General features: G+C 54.9%; 1 protein-coding gene and 1 long non-coding RNA gene across 2 annotated transcripts in view; one reads left to right on the top strand and one right to left on the bottom strand.

Moving 5' to 3' along the window:
* Window positions 1–23,575, bottom strand: part of LOC145529707 (uncharacterized) — a 1,704,434-nt gene that overhangs the window by 765,225 nt on the left and 915,634 nt on the right. The window contains exons 117-119 of the long non-coding RNA XR_014071296.1: window positions 22,000–22,111; window positions 14,358–14,469; window positions 6,716–6,827 (exon numbers count right to left, since the gene is read on the bottom strand). This is a non-coding gene — a long non-coding RNA (uncharacterized LOC145529707). The remainder of the gene's footprint in view (window positions 1–6,715; window positions 6,828–14,357; window positions 14,470–21,999; window positions 22,112–23,575) is intronic.
* On the top strand, window positions 18,175–20,035 carry LOC145529679 (uncharacterized). Its single transcript, XM_081550281.1, has 3 exons — window positions 18,175–18,344; window positions 18,744–19,056; window positions 19,307–20,035. Exons 1-3 carry the CDS (start codon window positions 18,210–18,212, stop codon window positions 19,933–19,935), a joined length of 1,077 nt encoding a protein of 358 aa, XP_081406407.1. The 5' UTR covers window positions 18,175–18,209; the 3' UTR covers window positions 19,936–20,035.

Below are 23,575 nucleotides of genomic sequence, written 5' to 3'. Positions count from 1 at the left end.
CTCGCCCCACCGTGTGGTCACTGCTGGAAGTGCAGGCTGCTCCTCACTCCCCCTTGACAGTGTCCCTGAGGGCAGAACAGTGGGAATCTACTCAAGGTGGAAATGCAAACTCCCATGCAACCAAACTTCCCACAAGGTCTCCAAAACCACTCAGGAACAGGGAATTGGAAACTGCAGGGCATGACATGAATGGAGATGGAGACTTGACACCTTACACCGAGTTCACTTCCAGTTATCCCTAGACAAAGTTTCCATGAAAACTTGTCACAAATCTAGAAGAACAATGAGCAGAAACCGGACACGTGCTTTGAGTCTTCACACACAAAACTAAAAGGCAGTCCACAAAACAACCCAGAGAATACAGTGGACTTTGCAAAATCAAAGATATCTACTGTGGGAAAGACCTCATTACAAAAGCAAAAGACAGGTCATACATCGCGAGACGAATGAGTGGAAACACAAAGCTTCTCAAGGATGTGTCTCCAAACAGACAAAGAACACCAACACAACAAGCCTGTGAAAACTAGGGAAAGGTCTGAAGGGACACCAGACTGAGGAAGACACACACAGAGTATCCCGGATGATGTCCAGCACGGAGGGCCTGAAGAAACAACAGTCTAGTTGCACTCCCTCAGGCCTGTGTGACCCTGGATGAGGCCTCTGTTTCCCGGTGGCTCTGAGAGATGGACAGGGAGGAAGGGGAAGAGAAATCACTTGCATTTCTAATACTCACAGCAAAGTCTTCCAATGAGAAGGGAATTATCACCCCCACTGACAATGCCATTCACTGAAGTGATACCCACGAGTCCATCTAACCCAGAAGGGAAGGAAGGACCTGTTCTCACAAAACGGCGAGAGATGGAAGAAGGAAGATCAAGCCCACACCAATCACTGGAAAGAGAAGCTGTGCTCAGGGCTTGAAAGAATTCCTATTGGGAAAATGATGTCACAGCCCCACAAGGCAATCCACAGCTTGGACGCTATTCCTCCCAAAATGCCAATGCATTGTCGCACCGAACAAAGAATTGCAAAAGGGGTTACGGAAACAGAAAAGAGCCTAAATTGTCAATACAATCCGACGAAAAAGCCCCGATACGGACATCCAAGGTTGTGTGAAAGGAAATTAGACGACCAAACTAGGATCCTCAGGAGAGTATCGGAGAAGGCGATGGCGACCCACGCCAGTACTCTTGCCTGGAAAATGCCCTGGACGGAGGAGCCTGGTAGGCTGCAGGCCATGGGGTCGCGCAGAGTCAGACACGACTGAAGTGACTTAGCCGCAGCGGCAGCAGCAGGACAGTATGCTATTGGGAATACAACAACACACACAGATCCAGATCGATGGAATAAAGTTGAGGGTCCAGAAACAAACCCCGGCATCCATGGTCAACTCATCTCTGACACAGAAGGGGAGAATATCCAAATGCGAACAAGAAAGCCTCTTCAATAAATGGCCATGGGAAAACCAGACAGCTACATCTGAAGAACGCTATTGGTTTTGATGTCACACCACCTCAATATCGGGGAAAAACCTCACCCTAAAGACTGATGTCATGAGATAGCTAGAAAGAAGCGTAGGTCAAAGGCTCCTTAACATCAGAGTCTCCTTGCCATTTGCTGGGCGGAGGTAGAAATGGGTCTCTTCAAGTAAGGGAAAGAGGGAAACGAAGTACACCAATGGGTTTCCATCCAATGGAACCTCTTCACAACAGAGAAGCTAAGCATTCACAGATGCAAAAGATAGGAAACGGAACATGAGAGACTCCTTGCAAGTGGTGTATCTGAGAAGGGGTTCATATGGAAAGAGACGAAGAATGCACAGCACTCAGATTCCAAGAAACACCACCACCACCCTTGACCCTTCCCCCATGACCAACTCCGACCTAAAGCCTTTCTGTCCCTCTAACCCATCCCTAAAACATAACCCTCATCTAATCATATACATGTGCATTCCTAGCATCCATCCATCCACACACGAGAGAGAAAGAGGAAGACACAGACTGAATCGAGAAAGGAAAAGAGAGGGACACAGCCAGAGAGAGACTCGGAACCAAAGAGAGGAAAGGAGTCGACGGTCCAGACTTTTCATCAATCTGTCTCGAAGGTAGAAGCAATGACAGTGCCCATCCACCCCAGAAGGGGGAAAAGGACGGAAGGTTTGGAGAGGAAAAGACAAGAACGCAGGGAGCCATTAGAAGCTCAGCCACCCGCAGAAGCCGAGCTGGGACACTTGAACAGAATCTCAATGGAAACAGAGGACCAGAAAGTTGGCTACTCTTTTCTATAAGAGAGGGAGACCTTCGAGTCTTCCTTTCGGGCCTCCAACTTGGATGCGGGGTCTCAAAACAGTCAGGAGGGGCAGTGCCTTTTCCTGGGTACCACGGCGCATCCAGGCCTCGTTCTGCCCCATTCTGTGCTGTGTCAGCCCTGGATGGAGTCTTTCTTTCTGAAGTCTCAGCGCACAAGCTCCACGTGATATCGGCCCCAGGTGGAGAGGCATGGAGCCGCTCGTAGGCCGACAGACCTAGGAAACAGATGGGAGAATGACCCCCACTCTGCAGATGGAGAGACTGGGGAAACCCTGAGGGGCATATGCTTGTCCAGGGCCACACCACTTATGAGAAGAAGGAGCCTGGTCTGAGAGCAGCGGGGTCCTCGGAGCTCAGGCCCTGGCTGCACCCAGGCCTCCCCAGGGCTGTGGGCTGGGCTGTGTGGCTGTCACTGTGCCTGCACATGGCCTAAGGGGGGTGGTCGAGCAGTCAGAAACCCAGAGACTCCCTTGGGAAGTTTTGGGGAAGGGACCTCGGCACGAACCCCAGGAAATGATGTCACCTGCCGGCAACAGAACCCAACAGAACCCGCAACCCGGGTATCCAGGCCTCCAGAGCGGAGAGGAGCCCCCAGCCAGATCTCTTGCTGCCAGGATGTTCTGCTGTTTGCCCCTGCCCAGAGGCCGGGGCCTCAGGAGAGCTCACAGGCAGTGTGCGTGGGCACCCTGTCGACGTTGGCTCAGGGCACCCCCGAGAGGCCTCTGGCCCTCTGCCCGGAGAAACAGAAAGGTAACACGGGGAGCCCCAGGCCGGGCCAGGCCACCTCTCCCATGCCACCCGGAAACACCGGGTCCTTTGCCTGTGTGTGTGGATGCGGGTTTCTCGGGGTGTGTCTCCCTCAAGGAAGCCCAGGCGGATGTGGGGTCAGAAGCCTGCGGACAAGTTGTGTCCACACCCCAGGGGAGAGCAGGCTGGCTGGGATGGGGAGAGTGCGGGCAGCGCCGGCCGCCCAGGCTGACCTCACACCCTCAGGTGGGTCTCTTTCCTCCCGGGTGGGGATCTGAGCAGACACACGTCTCTGACCCTTCTGGGAAGAGAAGTTCGAGCAGGCAGAAGCAGCGGCTCCACTGGCCAGGCCCAGCTCGGAAAACTCCCAGCACGGCTGGCTGACGGTCACTGTCGTTGCAGAGCTTCCCACGTGATGAGGCCGAGGACGGGGACACCCCGTCCACCTCCCGGAGGGAGGGGTCGGAGCACCACCCCCCCGCCCGTGAGGCCCAGTGCAGGCTCCAGGTGAGCGTGCCCACGGAGGCATCAGCCCCACCGGGGGCGAAGCGGAGGCGGGGAAGGCCTGCTGCCGAGACGCCGCCCAGGATACACCCGGCGGCCCAGTCTGAGGCTGCCACGGAGCTCAGCACACCCGGCTCCGACCCAGAGTCCCGAGAACCCCGGCCTCTGAGGCAGCAGGAGGACCTGGAGCCCAGCACGCCAGAGCACAGAGGTGAGGACGCTGGGGCTGGTGCACGGGAGTGTGTGGGGAGGGGGTGCTGAGCTACACAGGGACGAGTCCCCGAAAGATGCTGCTGGGCCTGCAGCAAGCGCTGGCCTCACACCCCCACCCCCATCTTGCACACTTCAGTCCCAAAAGACATCCGACCCTGGGTATTCTTTGGGAATCTCTTGGAAGCTTTCTGTCCCGGGATACGCACATGCCAAGGCTGGCCTGTGGGCAAACTTTGCTTCTCCCCCAGCTCTAGCACTGGCCTCCAACTGGAACCAGGCTCCACTTCCCAGACCTGTGCCTACAGAGGTGGTGGCTCCAGGTGCAGGACCCAGGGATCCACCGAGGGTAGATGGAGAACCGAGACTTGCCCTCGCAGAGACACCAGGCCAGCTGGGTACTGGCCAGCACACGGGGCAGATCGGATCTCCGTGCCTGCAGGACCCCCAGCCCCAGGCACTGATGTCCCACCCCCTCAGCCAGAACCTCCACCTCCACGTGCACCTGTACCTGCTCGGGCTTTGGCAGGAGAACCCGAGGCAGAGGAGGAGCCACCGCCTCGGCAGGGAGAGCCTGCCCTGGCTCCCGCGCAACACCCAGACGCCGACGATGACTCACCCGCCCCTGCAGGAAGAACGAGCCCCCGCTCTGGACAGAGACCCAGAGCCCTTGCCGGAAACACCATGTCCAGGGGAGCGGTCGGCTCTGCCGCCTCCATCCCTGTCTGCTCACCGTGGACGCCGGCAACTCGGTCTGCCCCCAGGGGACATGGAGTTCCTTTCCCCTGAACTGCTTTGCATTTGGTTTGTTTCCACCTTTCTGGTGATGTTTTACTTTTTGTATGGTTTCGTCTATTTTTGTTCGTTAAGTTGGGATTAGTAAACTTTTTCATCATTGTTGCAATTTGGGAACACTGTTGTGTAACTCTGGTGATACTGTGTTACCATCACCACTCTGTAGTTTCAGACCCGTTCGATCTTTATGCCCCACCCGCCAACAAAGCCTGGGTTCAAGGCAAGCACGCCCTGTTCATCCCTCCCCCCGATCCTGACCACAATTTCATCTTTTCTTTCTGCATTCCTTCCTATATTCTTGGTGTCCCCAATCAATGACTCTCAGTGAAATGACTGAAGGAGTTTTTTTCGGACTCTCCACCTACTGTAAGACTCCATTGGAGAGTTCTCATTTTTATGTCATTTGAACTAGCCTTTGATAGCTGAAAGGACGGTGTACGTCCTTTCAAGATATCATGTGCCAAACGAAGCCCTTTTGGCAAATGCCATCATTATCTCCAGGCAGGCATTGCTGTTTGAAGGGTGACATCTCAGCCAGAAGGCAGAGGCTGAGCTCCTCTTGTTGCACCAGCTCCCAAAAGAAGCCAAGAAAGGGAGCTGGAACAACAAACCACCCCAACGCCCAGGAAAGCGTTCTTCACGACAGAAGGCTAGCAAATGACCCAACAACCTTGTGGCCCAGAACCCCTCTAGAAAAATCACTGTTCCATACAAAAGAGAAACACATGGGAAGTTCCAAGGAGAGGCAATGCCCATGGCCAGTGTACTTTAGAGACGGCCTGACCGCTCCGGGGAAGACACGCACCGACGGAACCCCTTGGGAAACAGCAGTGAGAGTCCTCACCGTCGTAAGGGTTTCCTCTGGGGACAACCTGCCCTGGGCACCACATGAGGGAGCAGACCGGCTTCTCTTCCTCTGCCCCCACACCATTCACTCATGAAGGCAGCTCAGGTGTTCTCATGCCCTGCCTGCCTGCCTGCCTGCCTGGCTCATCCGTGAGCTGTGACCACCTCCAAGGCAGGACTCCACCTTCTCCTCTCTGTGTACCGTGAATCTGCACACAGTGGGCTTTCAGAACCTTAGGAGACTTGAGCCATTCCCACTCGAGCCAGAACCCTCCCCAGGAAGGAAAACAGCTGTGGAGTCATTTTGGCCCCAGCACTGGTTCCCAAACCCTGGCGGCTCCTACAGCCTCTACGGTGTGAAGAGGGAGGTCCCTTTTGACAGAGCTTTCCGGCTGTCAGATCGAAGCTGTTGTTTCACTGTCAGCTGTGTCTCTGCCGTTGCAGCCAGGTGGGCCACGCTGCTCCAAAGGAGCTCACAAGCTGAGTTGCAAGGGAGGTATTGAGAGGACAGGGATGGCTACAACGTGCTGCAAACTGAGTGAGGGTCCCCACAATCCTCAGCAAAGGTCTGTGGTGTGCAAGTGGGGAGTAGAGGGCCCCCAAGTTCCAAAGGAAGGGAGGTACTCGGGAGATAAAGCCCTTGGCTGCTGTGGTAGCAGCTGCAGATGGCAGCTCGTCCACAGTGCACTTCGAATGAGGTCATATGAGCGGGACTCTGGAAATGGCTCCGAAATCCAGAGAAAGGGGTCAGGGTATGTGGGAATCCGGCGGGGGTGGGGGGTGGATGAAGGAAGGTGTCCTTCCTCTCTCCAGTGCAATTTGGTTTGGTGAGTCTCAAAGCTACCAGATGGCACTTCCCAAGTCAGGCCCCCGCAGGAATCAGGGTGGGCTGCGTGCCTCGGCCCCTGCCACAGGGACAAGCCACACCAGTGGCCTCCCTGAGCTCAAATGGCCGGATCTGGGGGTTCCGCCTGGGTGCACACCTCCTTGCTGTGGCCAAGTTCCCCCCTTCTCTGAGCACCAGCTTCATCATCCTCTCGAATGAGGACATCGATTGCTACCTTGGCACGTTACTCTCTTCATCCTGTGAAGACTCATTAGGCTTATCCTACAATTACTAGCTGGCCCGAAGAGATATCTCCTGAATCCAGATTAAGCTGGAGTCTCCCAGGCTCATCTGGCATGTCTTCCCTGAAGTCTGCCAAAACCCACACCCTTGCATTTCCAGGGACTCCCCTGAGCCGGCTGGGCAGAAAACCCAGCATGGTTCAAACAAGCTGACAGACAAGCGGGAGAGGACTCACGGGCAGACGGCCTCCGTCAGGTCTCGGGTGGAGCTCTGGGACCACAGCAGCAACGGGCCATCCCAGCCCCTGGGCTCAGCAGCGCCCTCATTCTCAGGCTGGCGGCTCTGCCCTGAGGGGAGCAGGAAGGTCACCAACTGCCGCAGGTGGACCTCAAGCCCCTCCCACTGCTGGAGCCTGACCTCCCCCGGCCCCACCCCTTCCCCTACCCCAGCAGGACGAGAGCTCGTCTTCCCCTGGCTTCCAACGTGAGGCCCGGCCCTGGGCCCCGATTGGGCACTGCCCCAGTCCGGAGCCAATCACAGTGGCCAGGGAGGTGGAACGCACCGATTGGCCAGGGCCAGGTCATGTGACCATGCTCCCCAGGAAACTCAAATATTACCAAGATTCCCTAACAAACCAATGAACAAAATTATCCAGTAAAGGCAAACCGTACTTTTTAATGAGGCCGATGTCACAGAAAAAAAAAAAAATGCTTCACAATGAACTGCTCAAGGAAGCTACTAAATAAACTTTCAGAAAAGTTAAGTAGTTTTTTTTTTTTTTTAATAGGGTGACGGAGAGCTATACCTTTCCCATCTATGTGAATTTAGGTTTAAACTAGATTTCCCTTGGCTGTTATATACGACAAAAAAACCCCACATCACCCCCTTTCACTCCCCCCACCCCCCAAAAGTGTTTTAGTCTATTGAGTTTTTGTGTCCTCAGTTGTGTCTGATTCACGGCAACTCACGAACTCTACACAGCCAGGCTCTTCCGTCCATGGAATTCAGGGCAATTTTTTTCTGTCACAGTAAATGCCCACCCTGGGTGATCCAAAGGCAAGGGCTCAGAGGCTCCTGAGAGTCTAACTCCTTTCAGCCGAGCACAGAGCTGGCTCCTCACTGGGATGCCTGTGGCCTGGGGCTCCCAGAGGGGAGAGCAGCACTCGCCCCACCGTGTGGTCACTGCTGGAAGTGCAGGCTGCTCCTCACTCCCCCTTGACAGTGTCCCTGAGGGCAGAACAGTGGGAATCTACTCAAGGTGGAAATGCAAACTCCCATGCAACCAAACTTCCCACAAGGTCTCCAAAACCACTCAGGAACAGGGAATTGGAAACTGCAGGGCATGACATGAATGGAGATGGAGACTTGACACCTTACACCGAGTTCACTTCCAGTTATCCCTAGACAAAGTTTCCATGAAAACTTGTCACAAATCTAGAAGAACAATGAGCAGAAACCGGACACGTGCTTTGAGTCTTCACACACAAAACTAAAAGGCAGTCCACAAAACAACCCAGAGAATACAGTGGACTTTGCAAAATCAAAGATATCTACTGTGGGAAAGACCTCATTACAAAAGCAAAAGACAGGTCATACATCGCGAGACGAATGAGTGGAAACACAAAGCTTCTCAAGGATGTGTCTCCAAACAGACAAAGAACACCAACACAACAAGCCTGTGAAAACTAGGGAAAGGTCTGAAGGGACACCAGACTGAGGAAGACACACACAGAGTATCCCGGATGATGTCCAGCACTGAGGGCCTGAAGAAACAACAGTCTAGTTGCACTCGCTCAGGCCTGTGTGACCCTGGATGAGGCCTCTGTTTCCCGGTGGCTCTGAGAGATGGACAGGGAGGAAGGGGAAGAGAAATCACTTGCATTTCTAATACTCACAGCAAAGTCTTCCAATGAGAAGGGAATTATCACCCCCACTGACAATGCCATTCACTGAAGTGATACCCACGAGTCCATCTAACCCAGAAGGGAAGGAAGGACCTGTTCTCACAAAACGGCGAGAGATGGAAGAAGGAAGATCAAGCCCACACCAATCACTGGAAAGAGAAGCTGTGCTCAGGGCTTGAAAGAATTCCTATTGGGAAAATGATGTCACAGCCCCACAAGGCAATCCACAGCTTGGACGCTATTCCTCCCAAAATGCCAATGCATTGTCGCACCGAACAAAGAATTGCAAAAGGGGTTACGGAAACAGAAAAGAGCCTAAATTGTCAATACAATCCGACGAAAAAGCCCCGATACGGACATCCAAGGTTGTGTGAAAGGAAATTAGACGACCAAACTAGGATCCTCAGGAGAGTATCGGAGAAGGCGATGGCGACCCACGCCAGTACTCTTGCCTGGAAAATGCCCTGGACGGAGGAGCCTGGTAGGCTGCAGGCCATGGGGTCGCGCAGAGTCAGACAGGACTGAAGTGACTTAGCCGCAGCGGCAGCAGCAGGACAGTATGCTATTGGGAATACAACAACACACACAGATCCAGATCGATGGAATAAAGTTGAGGGTCCAGAAACAAACCCCGGCATCCATGGTCAACTCATCTCTGACACAGAAGGGGAGAATATCCAAATGCGAACAAGAAAGCCTCTTCAATGAATGGCCATGGGAAAACCAGACAGCTACATCTGAAGAACGCTATTGGTTTTGATGTCACACCACCTCAATATCGGGGAAAAACCTCACCCTAAAGACTGATGTCATGAGATAGCTAGAAAGAAGCGTAGGTCAAAGGCTCCTTAACATCAGAGTCTCCTTGCCATTTGCTGGGCGGAGGTAGAAATGGGTCTCTTCAAGTAAGGGAAAGAGGGAAACGAAGTACACCAATGGGTTTCCATCCAATGGAACCTCTTCACAACAGAGAAGCTAAGCATTCACAGATGCAAAAGATAGGAAATGGAACATGAGAGACTCCTTGCAAGTGGTGTATCTGAGAAGGGGTTCATATGGAAAGAGACAAAGAATGCACAGCACTCAGATTCCAAGAAACACCACCACCACCCTTGACCCTTCCCCCATGACCAACTCCGACCTAAAGCCTTTCTCTCCCTCTAACCCATCCCTAAAACATAACCCTCATCTAATCATATACATGTGCATTCCTAGCATCCATCCATCCACACACGAGAGAGAAAGAGGAAGACACAGACTGAATCGAGAAAGGAAAAGAGAGGGACACAGCCAGAGAGAGACACAGAACCAAAGAGAGGAAAGGAGTCGACGGTCCAGACTTTTCATCAATCTGTCTCGAAGGTAGAAGCAATGACAGCGCCCATCCACCCCAGAAGGGGGAAAAGGACGGAAGGTTTGGAAAGGAAAAGACAAGAACGCAGGGAGCCATTAGAAGATCAGCCACCCGCAGAAGCCGAGCTGGGACACTTGAACAGAATCTCAATGGAAACAGAGGACCAGAAAGTTGGCTACTCTTTTCTATAAGAGAGGGAGACCTTCGAGTCTTCCTTTCGGGCCTCCAACTTGGATGCGGGGTCTCAAAACAGTCAGGAGGGGCAGTGCCTTTTCCTGGGTACCACGGCGCATCCAGGCCTCGTTCTGCCCCATTCTGTGCTGTGTCAGCCCTGGATGGAGTCTTTCTTTCTGAAGTCTCAGCGCACAAGCTCCACGTGATATCGGCCCCAGGTGGAGAGGCATGGAGCCGCTCGTAGGCCGACAGACCTAGGAAACAGATGGGAGAATGACCCCCACTCTGCAGATGGAGAGACTGGGGAAACCCTGAGGGGCATATGCTTGTCCAGGGCCACACCACTTATGAGAAGAAGGAGCCTGGTCTGAGAGCAGCGGGGTCCTCGGAGCTCAGGCCCTGGCTGCACCCAGGCCTCCCCACGGCTGTGGGCTGAGCTGTGTGGCTGTCACTGTGCCTGCACATGGCCTAAGGGGGGTGGTCGAGCAGTCAGAAACCCAGAGATTCCCTTGGGAAGTTTTGGGGAAGGGACCTCCGCACGAACCCCAGGAAATGATGTCACCTGCCGGCAACAGATCCCAACAGAACCCGCAACCCGGGTATCCAGGCCTCCAGAGCGGAGAGGAGCCCCCAGCCAGATCTCTTGCTGCCAGGATGTTCTGCTGTTTGCCCCTGCCCAGAGTCCGGGGCCTCAGGAGAGCTCACAGGCAGTGTGCGTGGGCACCCTGTCGACGTTGGCTCAGGGCACCCCCGAGAGGCCTCTGGCCCTCTGCCCGGAGAAACAGAAAGGTAACACGGGGAGCCCCAGGCCGGGCCAGGCCACCTCTCCCATGCCACCCGGAAACACCGGGTCCTTTGCCTGTGTGTGTGGATGCGGGTTTCTCGGGGTGTGTCTCCCTCAAGGAAGCCCAGGCGGATGTGGGGTCAGAAGCCTGCGGACAAGTTGTGTCCACACCCCAGGGGAGAGCAGGCTGGCTGGGATGGGGAGAGTGCGGGCAGCGCCGGCCGCCCAGGCTGACCTCACACCCTCAGGTGGGTCTCTTTCCTCCCGGGTGGGGATCTGAGCAGACACACGTCTCTGACCCTTCTGGCAAGAGAAGTTCGAGCAGGCAGAAGCAGCGGCTCCACTGGCCAGGCCCAGCTCGGAAAACTCCCAGCACGGCTGGCTGACGGTCACTGTCGTTGCAGAGCTTCCCACGTGATGAGGCCGAGGACGGGGACACCCCGTCCACCTCCCGGAGGGAGGGGTCGGAGCACCACCCCCCCGCCCGTGAGGCCCAGTGCAGGCTCCAGGTGAGCGTGCCCACGGAGGCATCAGCCCCACCGGGGGCGAAGCGGAGGCGGGGAAGGCCTGCTGCCGAGACACCGCCCAGGATACACCCGGCGGCCCAGTCTGAGGCTGCCACGGAGCTCAGCACACCCGGCTCCGACCCAGAGTCCCGAGAACCCCGGCCTCTGAGGCAGCAGGAGGACCTGGAGCCCAGCACGCCAGAGCACAGAGGTGAGGACGCTGGGGCTGGTGCACGGGAGTGTGTGGGGAGGGGGTGCTGAGCTACACAGGGACGAGTCCCCGAAAGATGCTGCTGGGCCTGCAGCAAGCGCTGGCCTCACACCCCCACCCCCATCTTGCACACTTCAGTCCCAAAAGACATCCGACCCTGGGTATTCTTTGGGAATCTCTTGGAAGCTTTCTGTCCCGGGATACGCACATGCCAAGGCTGGCCTGTGGGCAAACTTTGCTTCTCCCCCAGCTCTAGCACTGGCCTCCAACTGGAACCAGGCTCCACTTCCCAGACCTGTGCCTACAGAGGTGGTGGCTCCAGGTGCAGGACCCAGGGATCCACCGAGGGTAGATGGAGAACCGAGACTTGCCCTCGCAGAGACACCAGGCCAGCTGGGTACTGGCCAGCACACCGGGCAGATCGGATCTCCGTGCCTGCAGGACCCCCAGCCCCAGGCACTGATGTCCCACCCCCTCAGCCAGAACCTCCACCTCCACGTGCACCTGTACCTGCTCGGGCTTTGGCAGGAGAACCCGAGGCAGAGGAGGAGCCACCGCCTCGGCAGGGAGAGCCTGCCCTGGCTCCCGCGCAACACCCAGACGCCGACGATGACTCACCCGCCCCTGCAGGAAGAACGAGCCCCCGCTCTGGACAGAGACCCAGAGCCCTTGCCGGAAACACCATGTCCAGGGGAGCGGTCGGCTCTGCCGCCTCCATCCCTGTCTGCTCACCGTGGACGCCGGCAACTCGGTCTGCCCCCAGGGGACATGGAGTTCCTTTCCCCTGAACTGCTTTGCATTTGGTTTGTTTCCACCTTTCTGGTGATGTTTTACTTTTTGTATGGTTTCGTCTATTTTTGTTCGTTAAGTTGGGATTAGTAAACTTTTTCATCATTGTTGCAATTTGGGAACACTGTTGTGTAACTCTGGTGATACTGTGTTACCATCACCACTCTGTAGTTTCAGACCCGTTCGATCTTTATGCCCCACCCGCCAACAAAGCCTGGGTTCAAGGCAAGCACGCCCTGTTCATCCCTCCCCCCGATCCTGACCACAATTTCATCTTTTCTTTCTGCATTCCTTCCTATATTCTTGGTGTCCCCAATCAATGACTCTCAGTGAAATGACTGAAGGAGTTTTTTTCGGACTCTCCACCTACTGTAAGACTCCATTGGAGAGTTCTCATTTTTATGTCATTTGAACTAGCCTTTGATAGCTGAAAGGACGGTGTACGTCCTTTCAAGATATCATGTGCCAAACGAAGCCCTTTTGGCAAATGCCATCATTATCTCCAGGCAGGCATTGCTGTTTGAAGGGTGACATCTCAGCCAGAAGGCAGAGGCTGAGCTCCTCTTGTTGCACCAGCTCCCAAAAGAAGCCAAGAAAGGGAGCTGGAACAACAAACCACCCCAACGCCCAGGAAAGCGTTCTTCACGACAGAAGGCTAGCAAATGACCCAACAACCTTGTGGCCCAGAACCCCTCTAGAAAAATCACTGTTCCATACAAAAGAGAAACACATGGGAAGTTCCAAGGAGAGGCAATGCCCATGGCCAGTGTACTTTAGAGACGGCCTGACCGCTCCGGGGAAGACACGCACCGACGGAACCCCTTGGGAAACAGCAGTGAGAGTCCTCACCGTCGTAAGGGTTTCCTCTGGGGACAACCTGCCCTGGGCACCACATGAGGGAGCAGACCGGCTTCTCTTCCTCTGCCCCCACACCATTCACTCATGAAGGCAGCTCAGGTGTTCTCATGCCCTGCCTGCCTGCCTGCCTGCCTGGCTCATCCGTGAGCTGTGACCACCTCCAAGGCAGGACTCCACCTTCTCCTCTCTGTGTACCGTGAATCTGCACACAGTGGGCTTTCAGAACCTTAGGAGACTTGAGCCATTCCCACTCGAGCCAGAACCCTCCCCAGGAAGGAAAACAGCTGTGGAGTCATTTTGGCCCCAGCACTGGTTCCCAAACCCTGGCGGCTCCTACAGCCTCTACGGTGTGAAGAGGGAGGTCCCTTTTGACAGAGCTTTCCGGCTGTCAGATCGAAGCTGTTGTTTCACTGTCAGCTGTGTCTCTGCCGTTGCAGCCAGGTGGGCCACGCTGCTCCAAAGGAGCTCACAAGCTGAGTTGCAAGGGAGGTATTGAGAGGACAGGGATGGCTACAACGTGCTGCAAACTGAGTGAGGGTCCCCACAATCCTCAGCAAAGGTCTGTGGTGTGCAAGTGGGGAGTAGAGGGCCCCCAAGTTCCAAAGGAAGGGAGGTACTCGGGAGATAAAGCCCTTGGCTGCTGTGGTAGCAGCTGCAGATGGCAGCTCGTCCACAGTGCACTTCGAATGAGGTCATATGAGCGGGACTCTGGAAATGGCTCCGAAATCCAGAGAAAGGGGTCAGGGTATGTGGGAATCCGGCGGGGGTGGGGGGTGGATGAAGGAAGGTGTCCTTCCTCTCTCCAGTGCAATTTGGTTTGGTGAGTCTCAAAGCTACCAGATGGCACTTCCCAAGTCAGGCCCCCGCAGGAATCAGGGTGGGCTGCGTGCCTCGGCCCCTGCCACAGGGACAAGCCACACCAGTGGCCTCCCTGAGCTCAAATGGCCGGATCTGGGGGTTCCGCCTGGGTGCACACCTCCTTGCTGTGGCCAAGTTCCCCCCTTCTCTGAGCACCAGCTTCATCATCCTCTCGAATGAGGACATCGATTGCTACCTTGGCACGTTACTCTCTTCATCCTGTGAAGACTCATTAGGCTTATCCTACAATTACTAGCTGGCCCGAAGAGATATCTCCTGAATCCAGATTAAGCTGGAGTCTCCCAGGCTCATCTGGCATGTCTTCCCTGAAGTCTGCCAAAACCCACACCCTTGCATTTCCAGGGACTCCCCTGAGCCGGCTGGGCAGAAAACCCAGCATGGTTCAAACAAGCTGACAGACAAGCGGGAGAGGACTCACGGGCAGACGGCCTCCGTCAGGTCTCGGGTGGAGCTCTGGGACCACAGCAGCAACGGGCCATCCCAGCCCCTGGGCTCAGCAGCGCCCTCATTCTCAGGCCGGCGGCTCTGCCCTGAGGGGAGCAGGAAGGTCACCAACTGCCGCAGGTGGACCTCAAGCCCCTCCCACTGCTGGAGCCTGACCTCCCCCGGCCCCACCCCTTCCCCTACCCCAGCAGGACGAGAGCTCGTCTTCCCCTGGCTTCCAACGTGAGGCCCGGCCCTGGGCCCCGATTGGGCACTGCCCCAGTCCGGAGCCAATCACAGTGGCCAGGGAGGTGGAACGCACCGATTGGCCAGGGCCAGGTCATGTGACCATGCTCCCCAGGAAACTCAAATATTACCAAGATTCCCTAACAAACCAATGAACAAAATTATCCAGTAAAGGCAAACCGTACTTTTTAATGAGGCCGATGTCACAGAAAAAAAAAAAAAATGCTTCACAATGAACTGCTCAAGGAAGCTACTAAATAAACTTTCAGAAAAGTTAAGTAGTTTTTTTTTTTTTTAATAGGGTGACGGAGAGCTATACCTTTCCCATCTATGTGAATTTAGGTTTAAACTAGATTTCCCTTGGCTATTATATACCATAAAAAAAACCCCACATCACCCCCTTTCACTCCCCCCACCCCCCAAAAGTGTTTTAGTCTATTGAGTTTTTGTGTCCTCAGTTGTGTCTGATTCACGGCAACTCACGAACTCTACACAGCCAGGCTCTTCCGTCCATGGAATTCAGGGCAATTTTTTTCTGTCACAGTAAATGCCCACCCTGGGTGATCCAAAGGCAAGGGCTCAGAGGCTCCTGAGAGTCTAACTCCTTTCAGCCGAGCACAGAGCTGGCTCCTCACTGGGATGCCTGTGGCCTGGGGCTCCCAGAGGGGAGAGCAGCACTCGCCCCACCGTGTGGTCACTGCTGGAAGTGCAGGCTGCTCCTCACTCCCCCTTGACAGTGTCCCTGAGGGCAGAACAGTGGGAATCTACTCAAGGTGGAAATGCAAACTCCCATGCAACCAAACTTCCCACAAGGTCTCCAAAACCACTCAGGAACAGGGAATTGGAAACTGCAGGGCATGACATGAATGGAGATGGAGACTTGACACCTTACACCGAGTTCACTTCCAGTTATCCCTAGACAAAGTTTCCATGAAAACTTGTCACAAATCTAGAAGAACAATGAGCAGAAACCGGACACGTGCTTTGAGTCTTCACACACAAAACTAAAAGGCAGTCCACAAAACAACCCAGAGAATACAGTGGACTTTGCAAAATCAAAGATATCTACTGTGGGAAAGACCTCATTACAAAAGCAAAAGACAGGTCATACATCGCGAGACGAATGAGTGGAAACACAAAGCTTCTCAAGGATGTGTCTCCAAACAGACAAAGAACACCAACACAACAAGCCTGTGAAAACTAGGGAAAGGTCTGAAGGGACACCAGACTGAGGAAGACACACACAGAGTATCCCGGATGATGTCCAGCACGGAGGGCCTGAAGAAACAACAGTCTAGTTGCACTCGCTCAGGCCTGTGTGACCCTGGATGAGGCCTCTGTTTCCCGGTGGCTCTGAGAGATGGACAGGGAGGAAGGGGAAGAGAAATCACTTGCATTTCTAATACTCACAGCAAAGTCTTCCAATGAGAAGGGAATTATCACCCCCACTGACAATGCCATGCACTGAAGTGATACCCACGAGTCCATCTAACCCAGAAGGGAAGGAAGGACCTGTTCTCACAAAACGGCGAGAGATGGAAGAAGGAAGATCAAGCCCACACCAATCACTGGAAAGAGAAGCTGTGCTCAGGGCTTGAAAGAATTCCTATTGGGAAAATGATGTCACAGCCCCACAAGGCAATCCACAGCTTGGACGCTATTCCTCCCAAAATGCCAATGCATTGTCGCACCGAACAAAGAATTGCAAAAGGGGTTACGGAAACAGAAAAGAGCCTAAATTGTCAATACAATCCGACGAAAAAGCCCCGATACGGACATCCAAGGTTGTGTGAAAGGAAATTAGACGACCAAACTAGGATCCTCAGGAGAGTATCGGAGAAGGCGATGGCGACCCACGCCAGTACTCTTGCCTGGAAAATGCCCTGGACGGAGGAGCCTGGTAGGCTGCAGGCCATGGGGTCGCACAGAGTCAGACACGAATGAAGTGACTTAGCCGCAGCGGCAGCAGCAGGACAGTATGCTATTGGGAATACAACAACACACACAGATCCAGATCGATGGAATAAAGTTGAGGGTCCAGAAACAAACCCCGGCATCCATGGTCAACTCATCTCTGACACAGAAGGGGAGAATATCCAAATGGGAACAAGAAAGCCTCTTCAATAAATGGCCATGGGAAAACCAGACAGCTACATCTGAAGAACGCTATTGGATTTGATGTCACACCACCTCAATATCGGGGAAAATCCTCACCCTAAAGACTGATGTCATGAGATAGCTAGAAAGAAGCGTAGGTCAAAGGCTCCTTAACATCAGAGTCTCCTTGCCATTTGCTGGGCGGAGGTAGAAATGGGTCTCTTCAAGTAAGGGAAAGAGGGAAACGAAGTACACCAATGGGTTTCTATCCAATGGAACCTCTTCACAACAGAGAAGCTAAGCATTCACAGATGCAAAAGATAGGAAACGGAACATGAGAGACTCCTTGCAAGTGGTGTATCTGAGAAGGGGTTCATATGGAAAGAGACAAAGAATGCACAGCACTCAGATTCCAAGAAACACCACCACCACCCTTGACCCTTCCCCCATGACCAACTCCGACCTAAAGCCTTTCTCTCCCTCTAACTCATCCCTAAAACATAACCCTCATGTAATCATATACATGTGCATTCCTAGCATCCATCCATCCACACACGAGAGAGAAAGAGGAAGACACAGACTGAATCGAGAAAGGAAAAGAGAGGGACACAGCCAGAGAGAGACACGGAACCAAAGAGAGGAAAGGAGTCGACGGTCCAGACTTTTCATCAATCTGTCTCGAAGGTAGAAGCAATGACAGCGCCCATCCACCCCAGAAGGGGGAAAAGGACGGAAGGTTTGGAGAGGAAAAGACAAGAACGCAGGGAGCCATTAGAAGATCAGCCACCCGCAGAAGCCGAGCTGGGACACTTGAACAGAATCTCAATGGAAACAGAGGACCAGAAAGTTGGCTACTCTTTTCTATAAGAGAGGGAGACATTCGAGTCTTCCTTTCGGGCCTCCAACTTGGATGCGGGGTCTCAAAACAGCCAGGAGGGGCAGTGCCTTTTCCTGGGTACCACGGCGCATCCAGGCCTCGTTCTGCCCCATTCTGTGCTGTGTCAGCCCTGGATGGAGTCTTTCTTTCTGAAGTCTCAGCGCACAAGCTCCACGTGATATCGGCCCCAGGTGGAGAGGCATGGAGCCGCTCGTAGGCCGACAGACCTAGGAAACAGATGGGAGAATGACCCCCACTCTGCAGATGGAGAGACTGGGGAAACCCTGAGGGGCATATGCTTGTCCAGGGCCACACCACTTATGAGAAGAAGGAGCCTGGTCTGAGAGCAGCGGGGTCCTCGGAGCTCAGGCCCTGGCTGCACCCAGGCCTCCCCAGGGCTGTGGGCTGGGCTGTGTGGCTGTCACTGTGCCTGCACATGGCCTAAGGGGGGTGGTCGAGCAGTCAGAAACCCAGAGACTCCCTTGGGAAGTTTTGGGGAAGGGACCTCCGCACGAACCCCAGGAAATGATGTCACCTGCCGGCAACAGAACCCAACAGAACCCGCAACCCGGGTATCCAGGCCTCCAGAGCGGAGAGGAGCCCCCAGCCAGATCTCTTGCTGCCAGGATGTTCTGCTGTTTGCCCCTGCCCAGAGGCCGGGGCCTCAGGAGAGCTCACAGGCAGTGTGCGTGGGCACCCTGTCGACGTTGGCTCAGGGCACCCCCGAGAGGCCTCTGGCCCTCTGCCCGGAGAAACAGAAAGGTAACACGGGGAGCCCCAGGCCGGGCCAGGCCACCTCTCCCATGCCACCCGGAAACACCGGGTCCTTTGCCTGTGTGTGTGGATGCGGGTTTCTCGGGGTGTGTCTCCCTCAAGGAAGCCCAGGCGGATGTGGGGTCAGAAGCCTGCGGACAAGTTGTGTCCACACCCCAGGGGAGAGCAGGCTGGCTGGGATGGGGAGAGTGCGGGCAGCGCCGGCCGCCCAGGCTGACCTCACACCCTCAGGTGGGTCTCTTTCCTCCCGGGTGGGGATCTGAGCAGACACACGTCTCTGACCCTTCTGGGAAGAGAAGTTCGAGCAGGCAGAAGCAGCGGCTCCACTGGCCAGGCCCAGCTCGGAAAACTCCCAGCACGGCTGGCTGACGGTCACTGTCGTTGCAGAGCTTCCCACGTGATGAGGCCGAGGACGGGGACACCCAGTCCACCTCCCGGAGGGAGGGGTCGGAGCACCACCCCCCCGCCCCTGAGGCCCAGTGCAGGCTCCAGGTGAGCGTGCCCACGGAGGCATCAGCCCCACCGGGGGCGAAGCGGAGGCGGGGAAGGCCTGCTGCCGAGACGCCGCCCAGGATACACCCGGCGGCCCAGTCTGAGGCTGCCACGGAGCTCAGCACACCCGGCTCCGACCCAGAGTCCCGAGAACCCCGGCCTCTGAGGCAGCAGGAGGACCTGGAGCCCAGCACGCCAGAGCACAGAGGTGAGGACGCTGGGGCTGGTGCACGGGAGTGTGTGGGGAGGGGGTGCTGAGCTACACAGGGACGAGTCCCCGAAAGATGCTGCTGGGCCTGCAGCAAGCGCTGGCCTCACACCCCCACCCCCATCTTGCACACTTCAGTCCCAAAAGACATCCGACCCTGGGTATTCTTTGGGAATCTCTTGGAAGCTTTCTGTCCCGGGATACGCACATGCCAAGGCTGGCCTGTGGGCAAACTTTGCTTCTCCCCCAGCTCTAGCACTGGCCTCCAACTGGAACCAGGCTCCACTTCCCAGACCTGTGCCTACAGAGGTGGTGGCTCCAGGTGCAGGACCCAGGGATCCACCGAGGGTAGATGGAGAACCGAGACTTGCCCTCGCAGAGACACCAGGCCAGCTGGGTACTGGCCAGCACACGGGGCAGATCGGATCTCCGTGCCTGCAGGACCCCCAGCCCCAGGCACTGATGTCCCACCCCCTCAGCCAGAACCTCCACCTCCACGTGCACCTGTACCTGCTCGGGCTTTGGCGGGAGAACCCGAGGCAGAGGAGGAGCCACCGCCTCGGCAGGGAGAGCCTGCCCTGGCTCCCGCGCAACACCCAGACGCCGACGATGACTCACCCGCCCCTGCAGGAAGAACGAGCCCCCGCTCTGGACAGAGACCCAGAGCCCTTGCCGGAAACACCATGTCCAGGGGAGCGGTCGGCTCTGCAGCCTCCATCCCTGTCTGCTCACCGTGGACGCCGGCAACTCGGTCTGCCCCCAGGGGACATGGAGTTCCTTTCCCCTGAGCTGCTTTGCATTTGGTTTGTTTCCACCTTTCTGGTGATGTTTTACTTTTTGTATGGTTTCGTCTATTTTTGTTGGTTAAGTTGGGATTAGTAAACTTTTTCATCATTGTTGCAATTTGGGACACTGTTGTGTAACTCTGGTGATACTGTGTTACCATCACCACTCTGTAGTTTCAGACCCGTTCGATCTTTATGCCCCACCCGCCAACAAAGCCTGGGTTCAAGGCAAGCAGGCCCTGTTCATCCCTCCCCCCGATCCTGACCACAATTTCATCTTTTCTTTCTGCATTCCTTCCTATATTCTTGGTGTCCCCAATCAATGACTCTCAGTGAAATGACTGAAGGAGTTTTTTTCGGACTCTCCACCTACTGTAAGACTCCATTGGAGAGTTCTCATTTTTATGTCATTTGAACTAGCATTTGATAGCTGAAAGGACGGTGTACGTCCTTTCAAGATATCATGTGCCAAACGAAGCCCTTTTGGCAAATGCCATCATTATCTCCAGGCAGGCATTGCTGTTTGAAGGGTGACATCTCAGCCAGAAGGCAGAGGCTGAGCTCCTCTTGTTGCACCAGCTCCCAAAAGAAGCCAAGAAAGGGAGCTGGAACAACAAACCACCCCAATGCCCAGGAAAGCGTTCTTCACGACAGAAGGCTAGCAAATGACCCAACAACCTTGTGGCCCAGAACCCCTCTAGAAAAATCACTGTTCCATACAAAAGAGAAACACATGGGAAGTTCCAAGGAGAGGCAATGCCCATGGCCAGTGTACTTTAGAGACGGCCTGACCGCTCCGGGGAAGACACGCACCGACGGAACCCCTTGGGAAACAGCAGTGAGAGTCCTCACCGTCGTAAGGGTTTCCTCTGGGGACAACCTGCCCTGGGCACCACATGAGGGAGCAGACCGGCTTCTCTTCCTCTGCCCCCACACCATTCACTCATGAAGGCAGCTCAGGTGTTCTCATGCCCTGCCTGCCTGCCTGCCTGCCTGGCTCATCCGTGAGCTGTGACCACCTCCAAGGCAGGACTCCACCTTCTCCTCTCTGTGTACCGTGAATCTGCACACAGTGGGCTTTCAGAACCTTAGGAGACTTGAGCCATTCCCACTCGAGCCAGAACCCTCCCCAGGAAGGAAAACAGCTGTGGAGTCATTTTGGCCCCAGCACTGGTTCCCAAACCCTGGCGGCTCCTACAGCCTCTACGGTGTGAAGAGGGAGGTCCCTTTTGACAGAGCTTTCCGGCTGTCAGATCGAAGCTGTTGTTTCACTGTCAGCTGTGTCTCTGCCGTTGCAGCCAGGTGGGCCACGCTGCTCCAAAGGAGCTCACAAGCTGAGTTGCAAGGGAGGTATTGAGAGGACAGGGATGGCTACAACGTGCTGCAAACTGAGTGAGGGTCCCCACAATCCTCAGCAAAGGTCTGTGGTGTGCAAGTGGGGAGTAGAGGGCCCCCAAGTTCCAAAGGAAGGGAGGTACTCGGGAGATAAAGCCCTTGGCTGCTGTGGTAGCAGCTGCAGATGGCAGCTCGTCCACAGTGCACTTCGAATGAGGTCATATGAGCGGGACTCTGGAAATGGCTCCGAAATCCAGAGAAAGGGGTCAGGGTATGTGGGAATCCGGCGGGGGTGGGGGGTGGATGAAGGAAGGTGTCCTTCCTCTCTCCAGTGCAATTTGGTTTGGTGAGTCTCAAAGCTACCAGATGGCACTTCCCAAGTCAGGCCCCCGCAGGAATCAGGGTGGGCTGCGTGCCTCGGCCCCTGCCACAGGGACAAGCCACACCAGTGGCCTCCCTGAGCTCAAATGGCCGGATCTGGGGGTTCCGCCTGGGTGCACACCTCCTTGCTGTGGCCAAGTTCCCCCCTTCTCTGAGCACCAGCTTCATCATCCTCTCGAATGAGGACATCGATTGCTACCTTGGCACGTTACTCTCTTCATCCTGTGAAGACTCATTAGGCTTATCCTACAATTACTAGCTGGCCCGAAGAGATATCTCCTGAATCCAGATTAAGCTGGAGTCTCCCAGGCTCATCTGGCATGTCTTCCCTGAAGTCTGCCAAAACCCACACCCTTGCATTTCCAGGGACTCCCCTGAGCCGGCTGGGCAGAAAACCCAGCATGGTTCAAACAAGCTGACAGACAAGCGGGAGAGGACTCACGGGCAGACGGCCTCCGTCAGGTCTCGGGTGGAGCTCTGGGACCACAGCAGCAACGGGCCATCCCAGCCCCTGGGCTCAGCAGCGCCCTCATTCTCAGGCCGGCGGCTCTGCCCTGAGGGGAGCAGGAAGGTCACCAACTGCCGCAGGTGGACCTCAAGCCCCTCCCACTGCTGGAGCCTGACCTCCCCCGGCCCCACCCCTTCCCCTACCCCAGCAGGACGAGAGCTCGTCTTCCCCTGGCTTCCAACGTGAGGCCCGGCCCTGGGCCCCGATTGGGCACTGCCCCAGTCTGGAGCCAATCACAGTGGCCAGGGAGGTGGAACGCACCGATTGGCCAGGGCCAGGTCATGTGACCATGCTCCCCAGGAAACTCAAATATTACCAAGATTCCCTAACAAACCAATGAACAAAATTATCCAGTAAAGGCAAACCGTACTTTTTAATGAGGCCGATGTCACAGAAAAAAAAAAAAAAATGCTTCACAATGAACTGCTCAAGGAAGCTACTAAATAAACTTTCAGAAAAGTTAAGTAGTTTTTTTTTTTTTTTAATAGGGTGACGGAGAGCTATACCTTTCCCATCTATGTGAATTTAGGTTTAAACTAGATTTCCCTTGGCTTTTATATACGACAAAAAAACCCCACATCACCCCCTTTCACTCCCCCCACCCCCCAAAAGTGTTTTAGTCTATTGAGTTTTTGTGTCCTCAGTTGTGTCTGATTCACGGCAACTCACGAACTCTACACAGCCAGGCTCTTCCGTCCATGGAATTCAGGGCAATTTTTTTCTGTCACAGTAAATGCCCACCCTGGGTGATCCAAAGGCAAGGGCTCAGAGGCTCCTGAGAGTCTAACTCCTTTCAGCCGAGCACAGAGCTGGCTCCTCACTGGGATGCCTGTGGCCTGGGGCTCCCAGAGGGGAGAGCAGCACTCGCCCCACCGTGTGGTCACTGCTGGAAGTGCAGGCTGCTCCTCACTCCCCCTTGACAGTGTCCCTGAGGGCAGAACAGTGGGAATCTACTCAAGGTGGAAATGCAAACTCCCATGCAACCAAACTTCCCACAAGGTCTCCAAAACCACTCAGGAACAGGGAATTGGAAACTGCAGGGCATGACATGAATGGAGATGGAGACTTGACACCTTACACCGAGTTCACTTCCAGTTATCCCTAGACAAAGTTTCCATGAAAACTTGTCACAAATCTAGAAGAACAATGAGCAGAAACCGGACACGTGCTTTGAGTCTTCACACACAAAACTAAAAGGCAGTCCACAAAACAACCCAGAGAATACAGTGGACTTTGCAAAATCAAAGATATCTACTGTGGGAAAGACCTCATTACAAAAGCAAAAGACAGGTCATACATCGCGAGACGAATGAGTGGAAACACAAAGCTTCTCAAGGATGTGTCTCCAAACAGACAAAGAACACCAACACAACAAGCCTGTGAAAACTAGGGAAAGGTCTGAAGGGACACCAGACTGAGGAAGACACACACAGAGTATCCCGGATGATGTCCAGCACTGAGGGCCTGAAGAAACAACAGTCTAGTTGCACTCGCTCAGGCCTGTGTGACC

This window comes from Giraffa tippelskirchi, chromosome 12, assembly GCF_054371585.1.
Source record: "Giraffa tippelskirchi isolate mGirTip1 chromosome 12, T2T-mGirTip1v1.2.pri, whole genome shotgun sequence".
Classification (NCBI taxonomy): Eukaryota; Metazoa; Chordata; class Mammalia; order Artiodactyla; family Giraffidae; genus Giraffa; species Giraffa tippelskirchi.
This window is presented reverse-complemented; position numbering and strand designations above follow the sequence as displayed.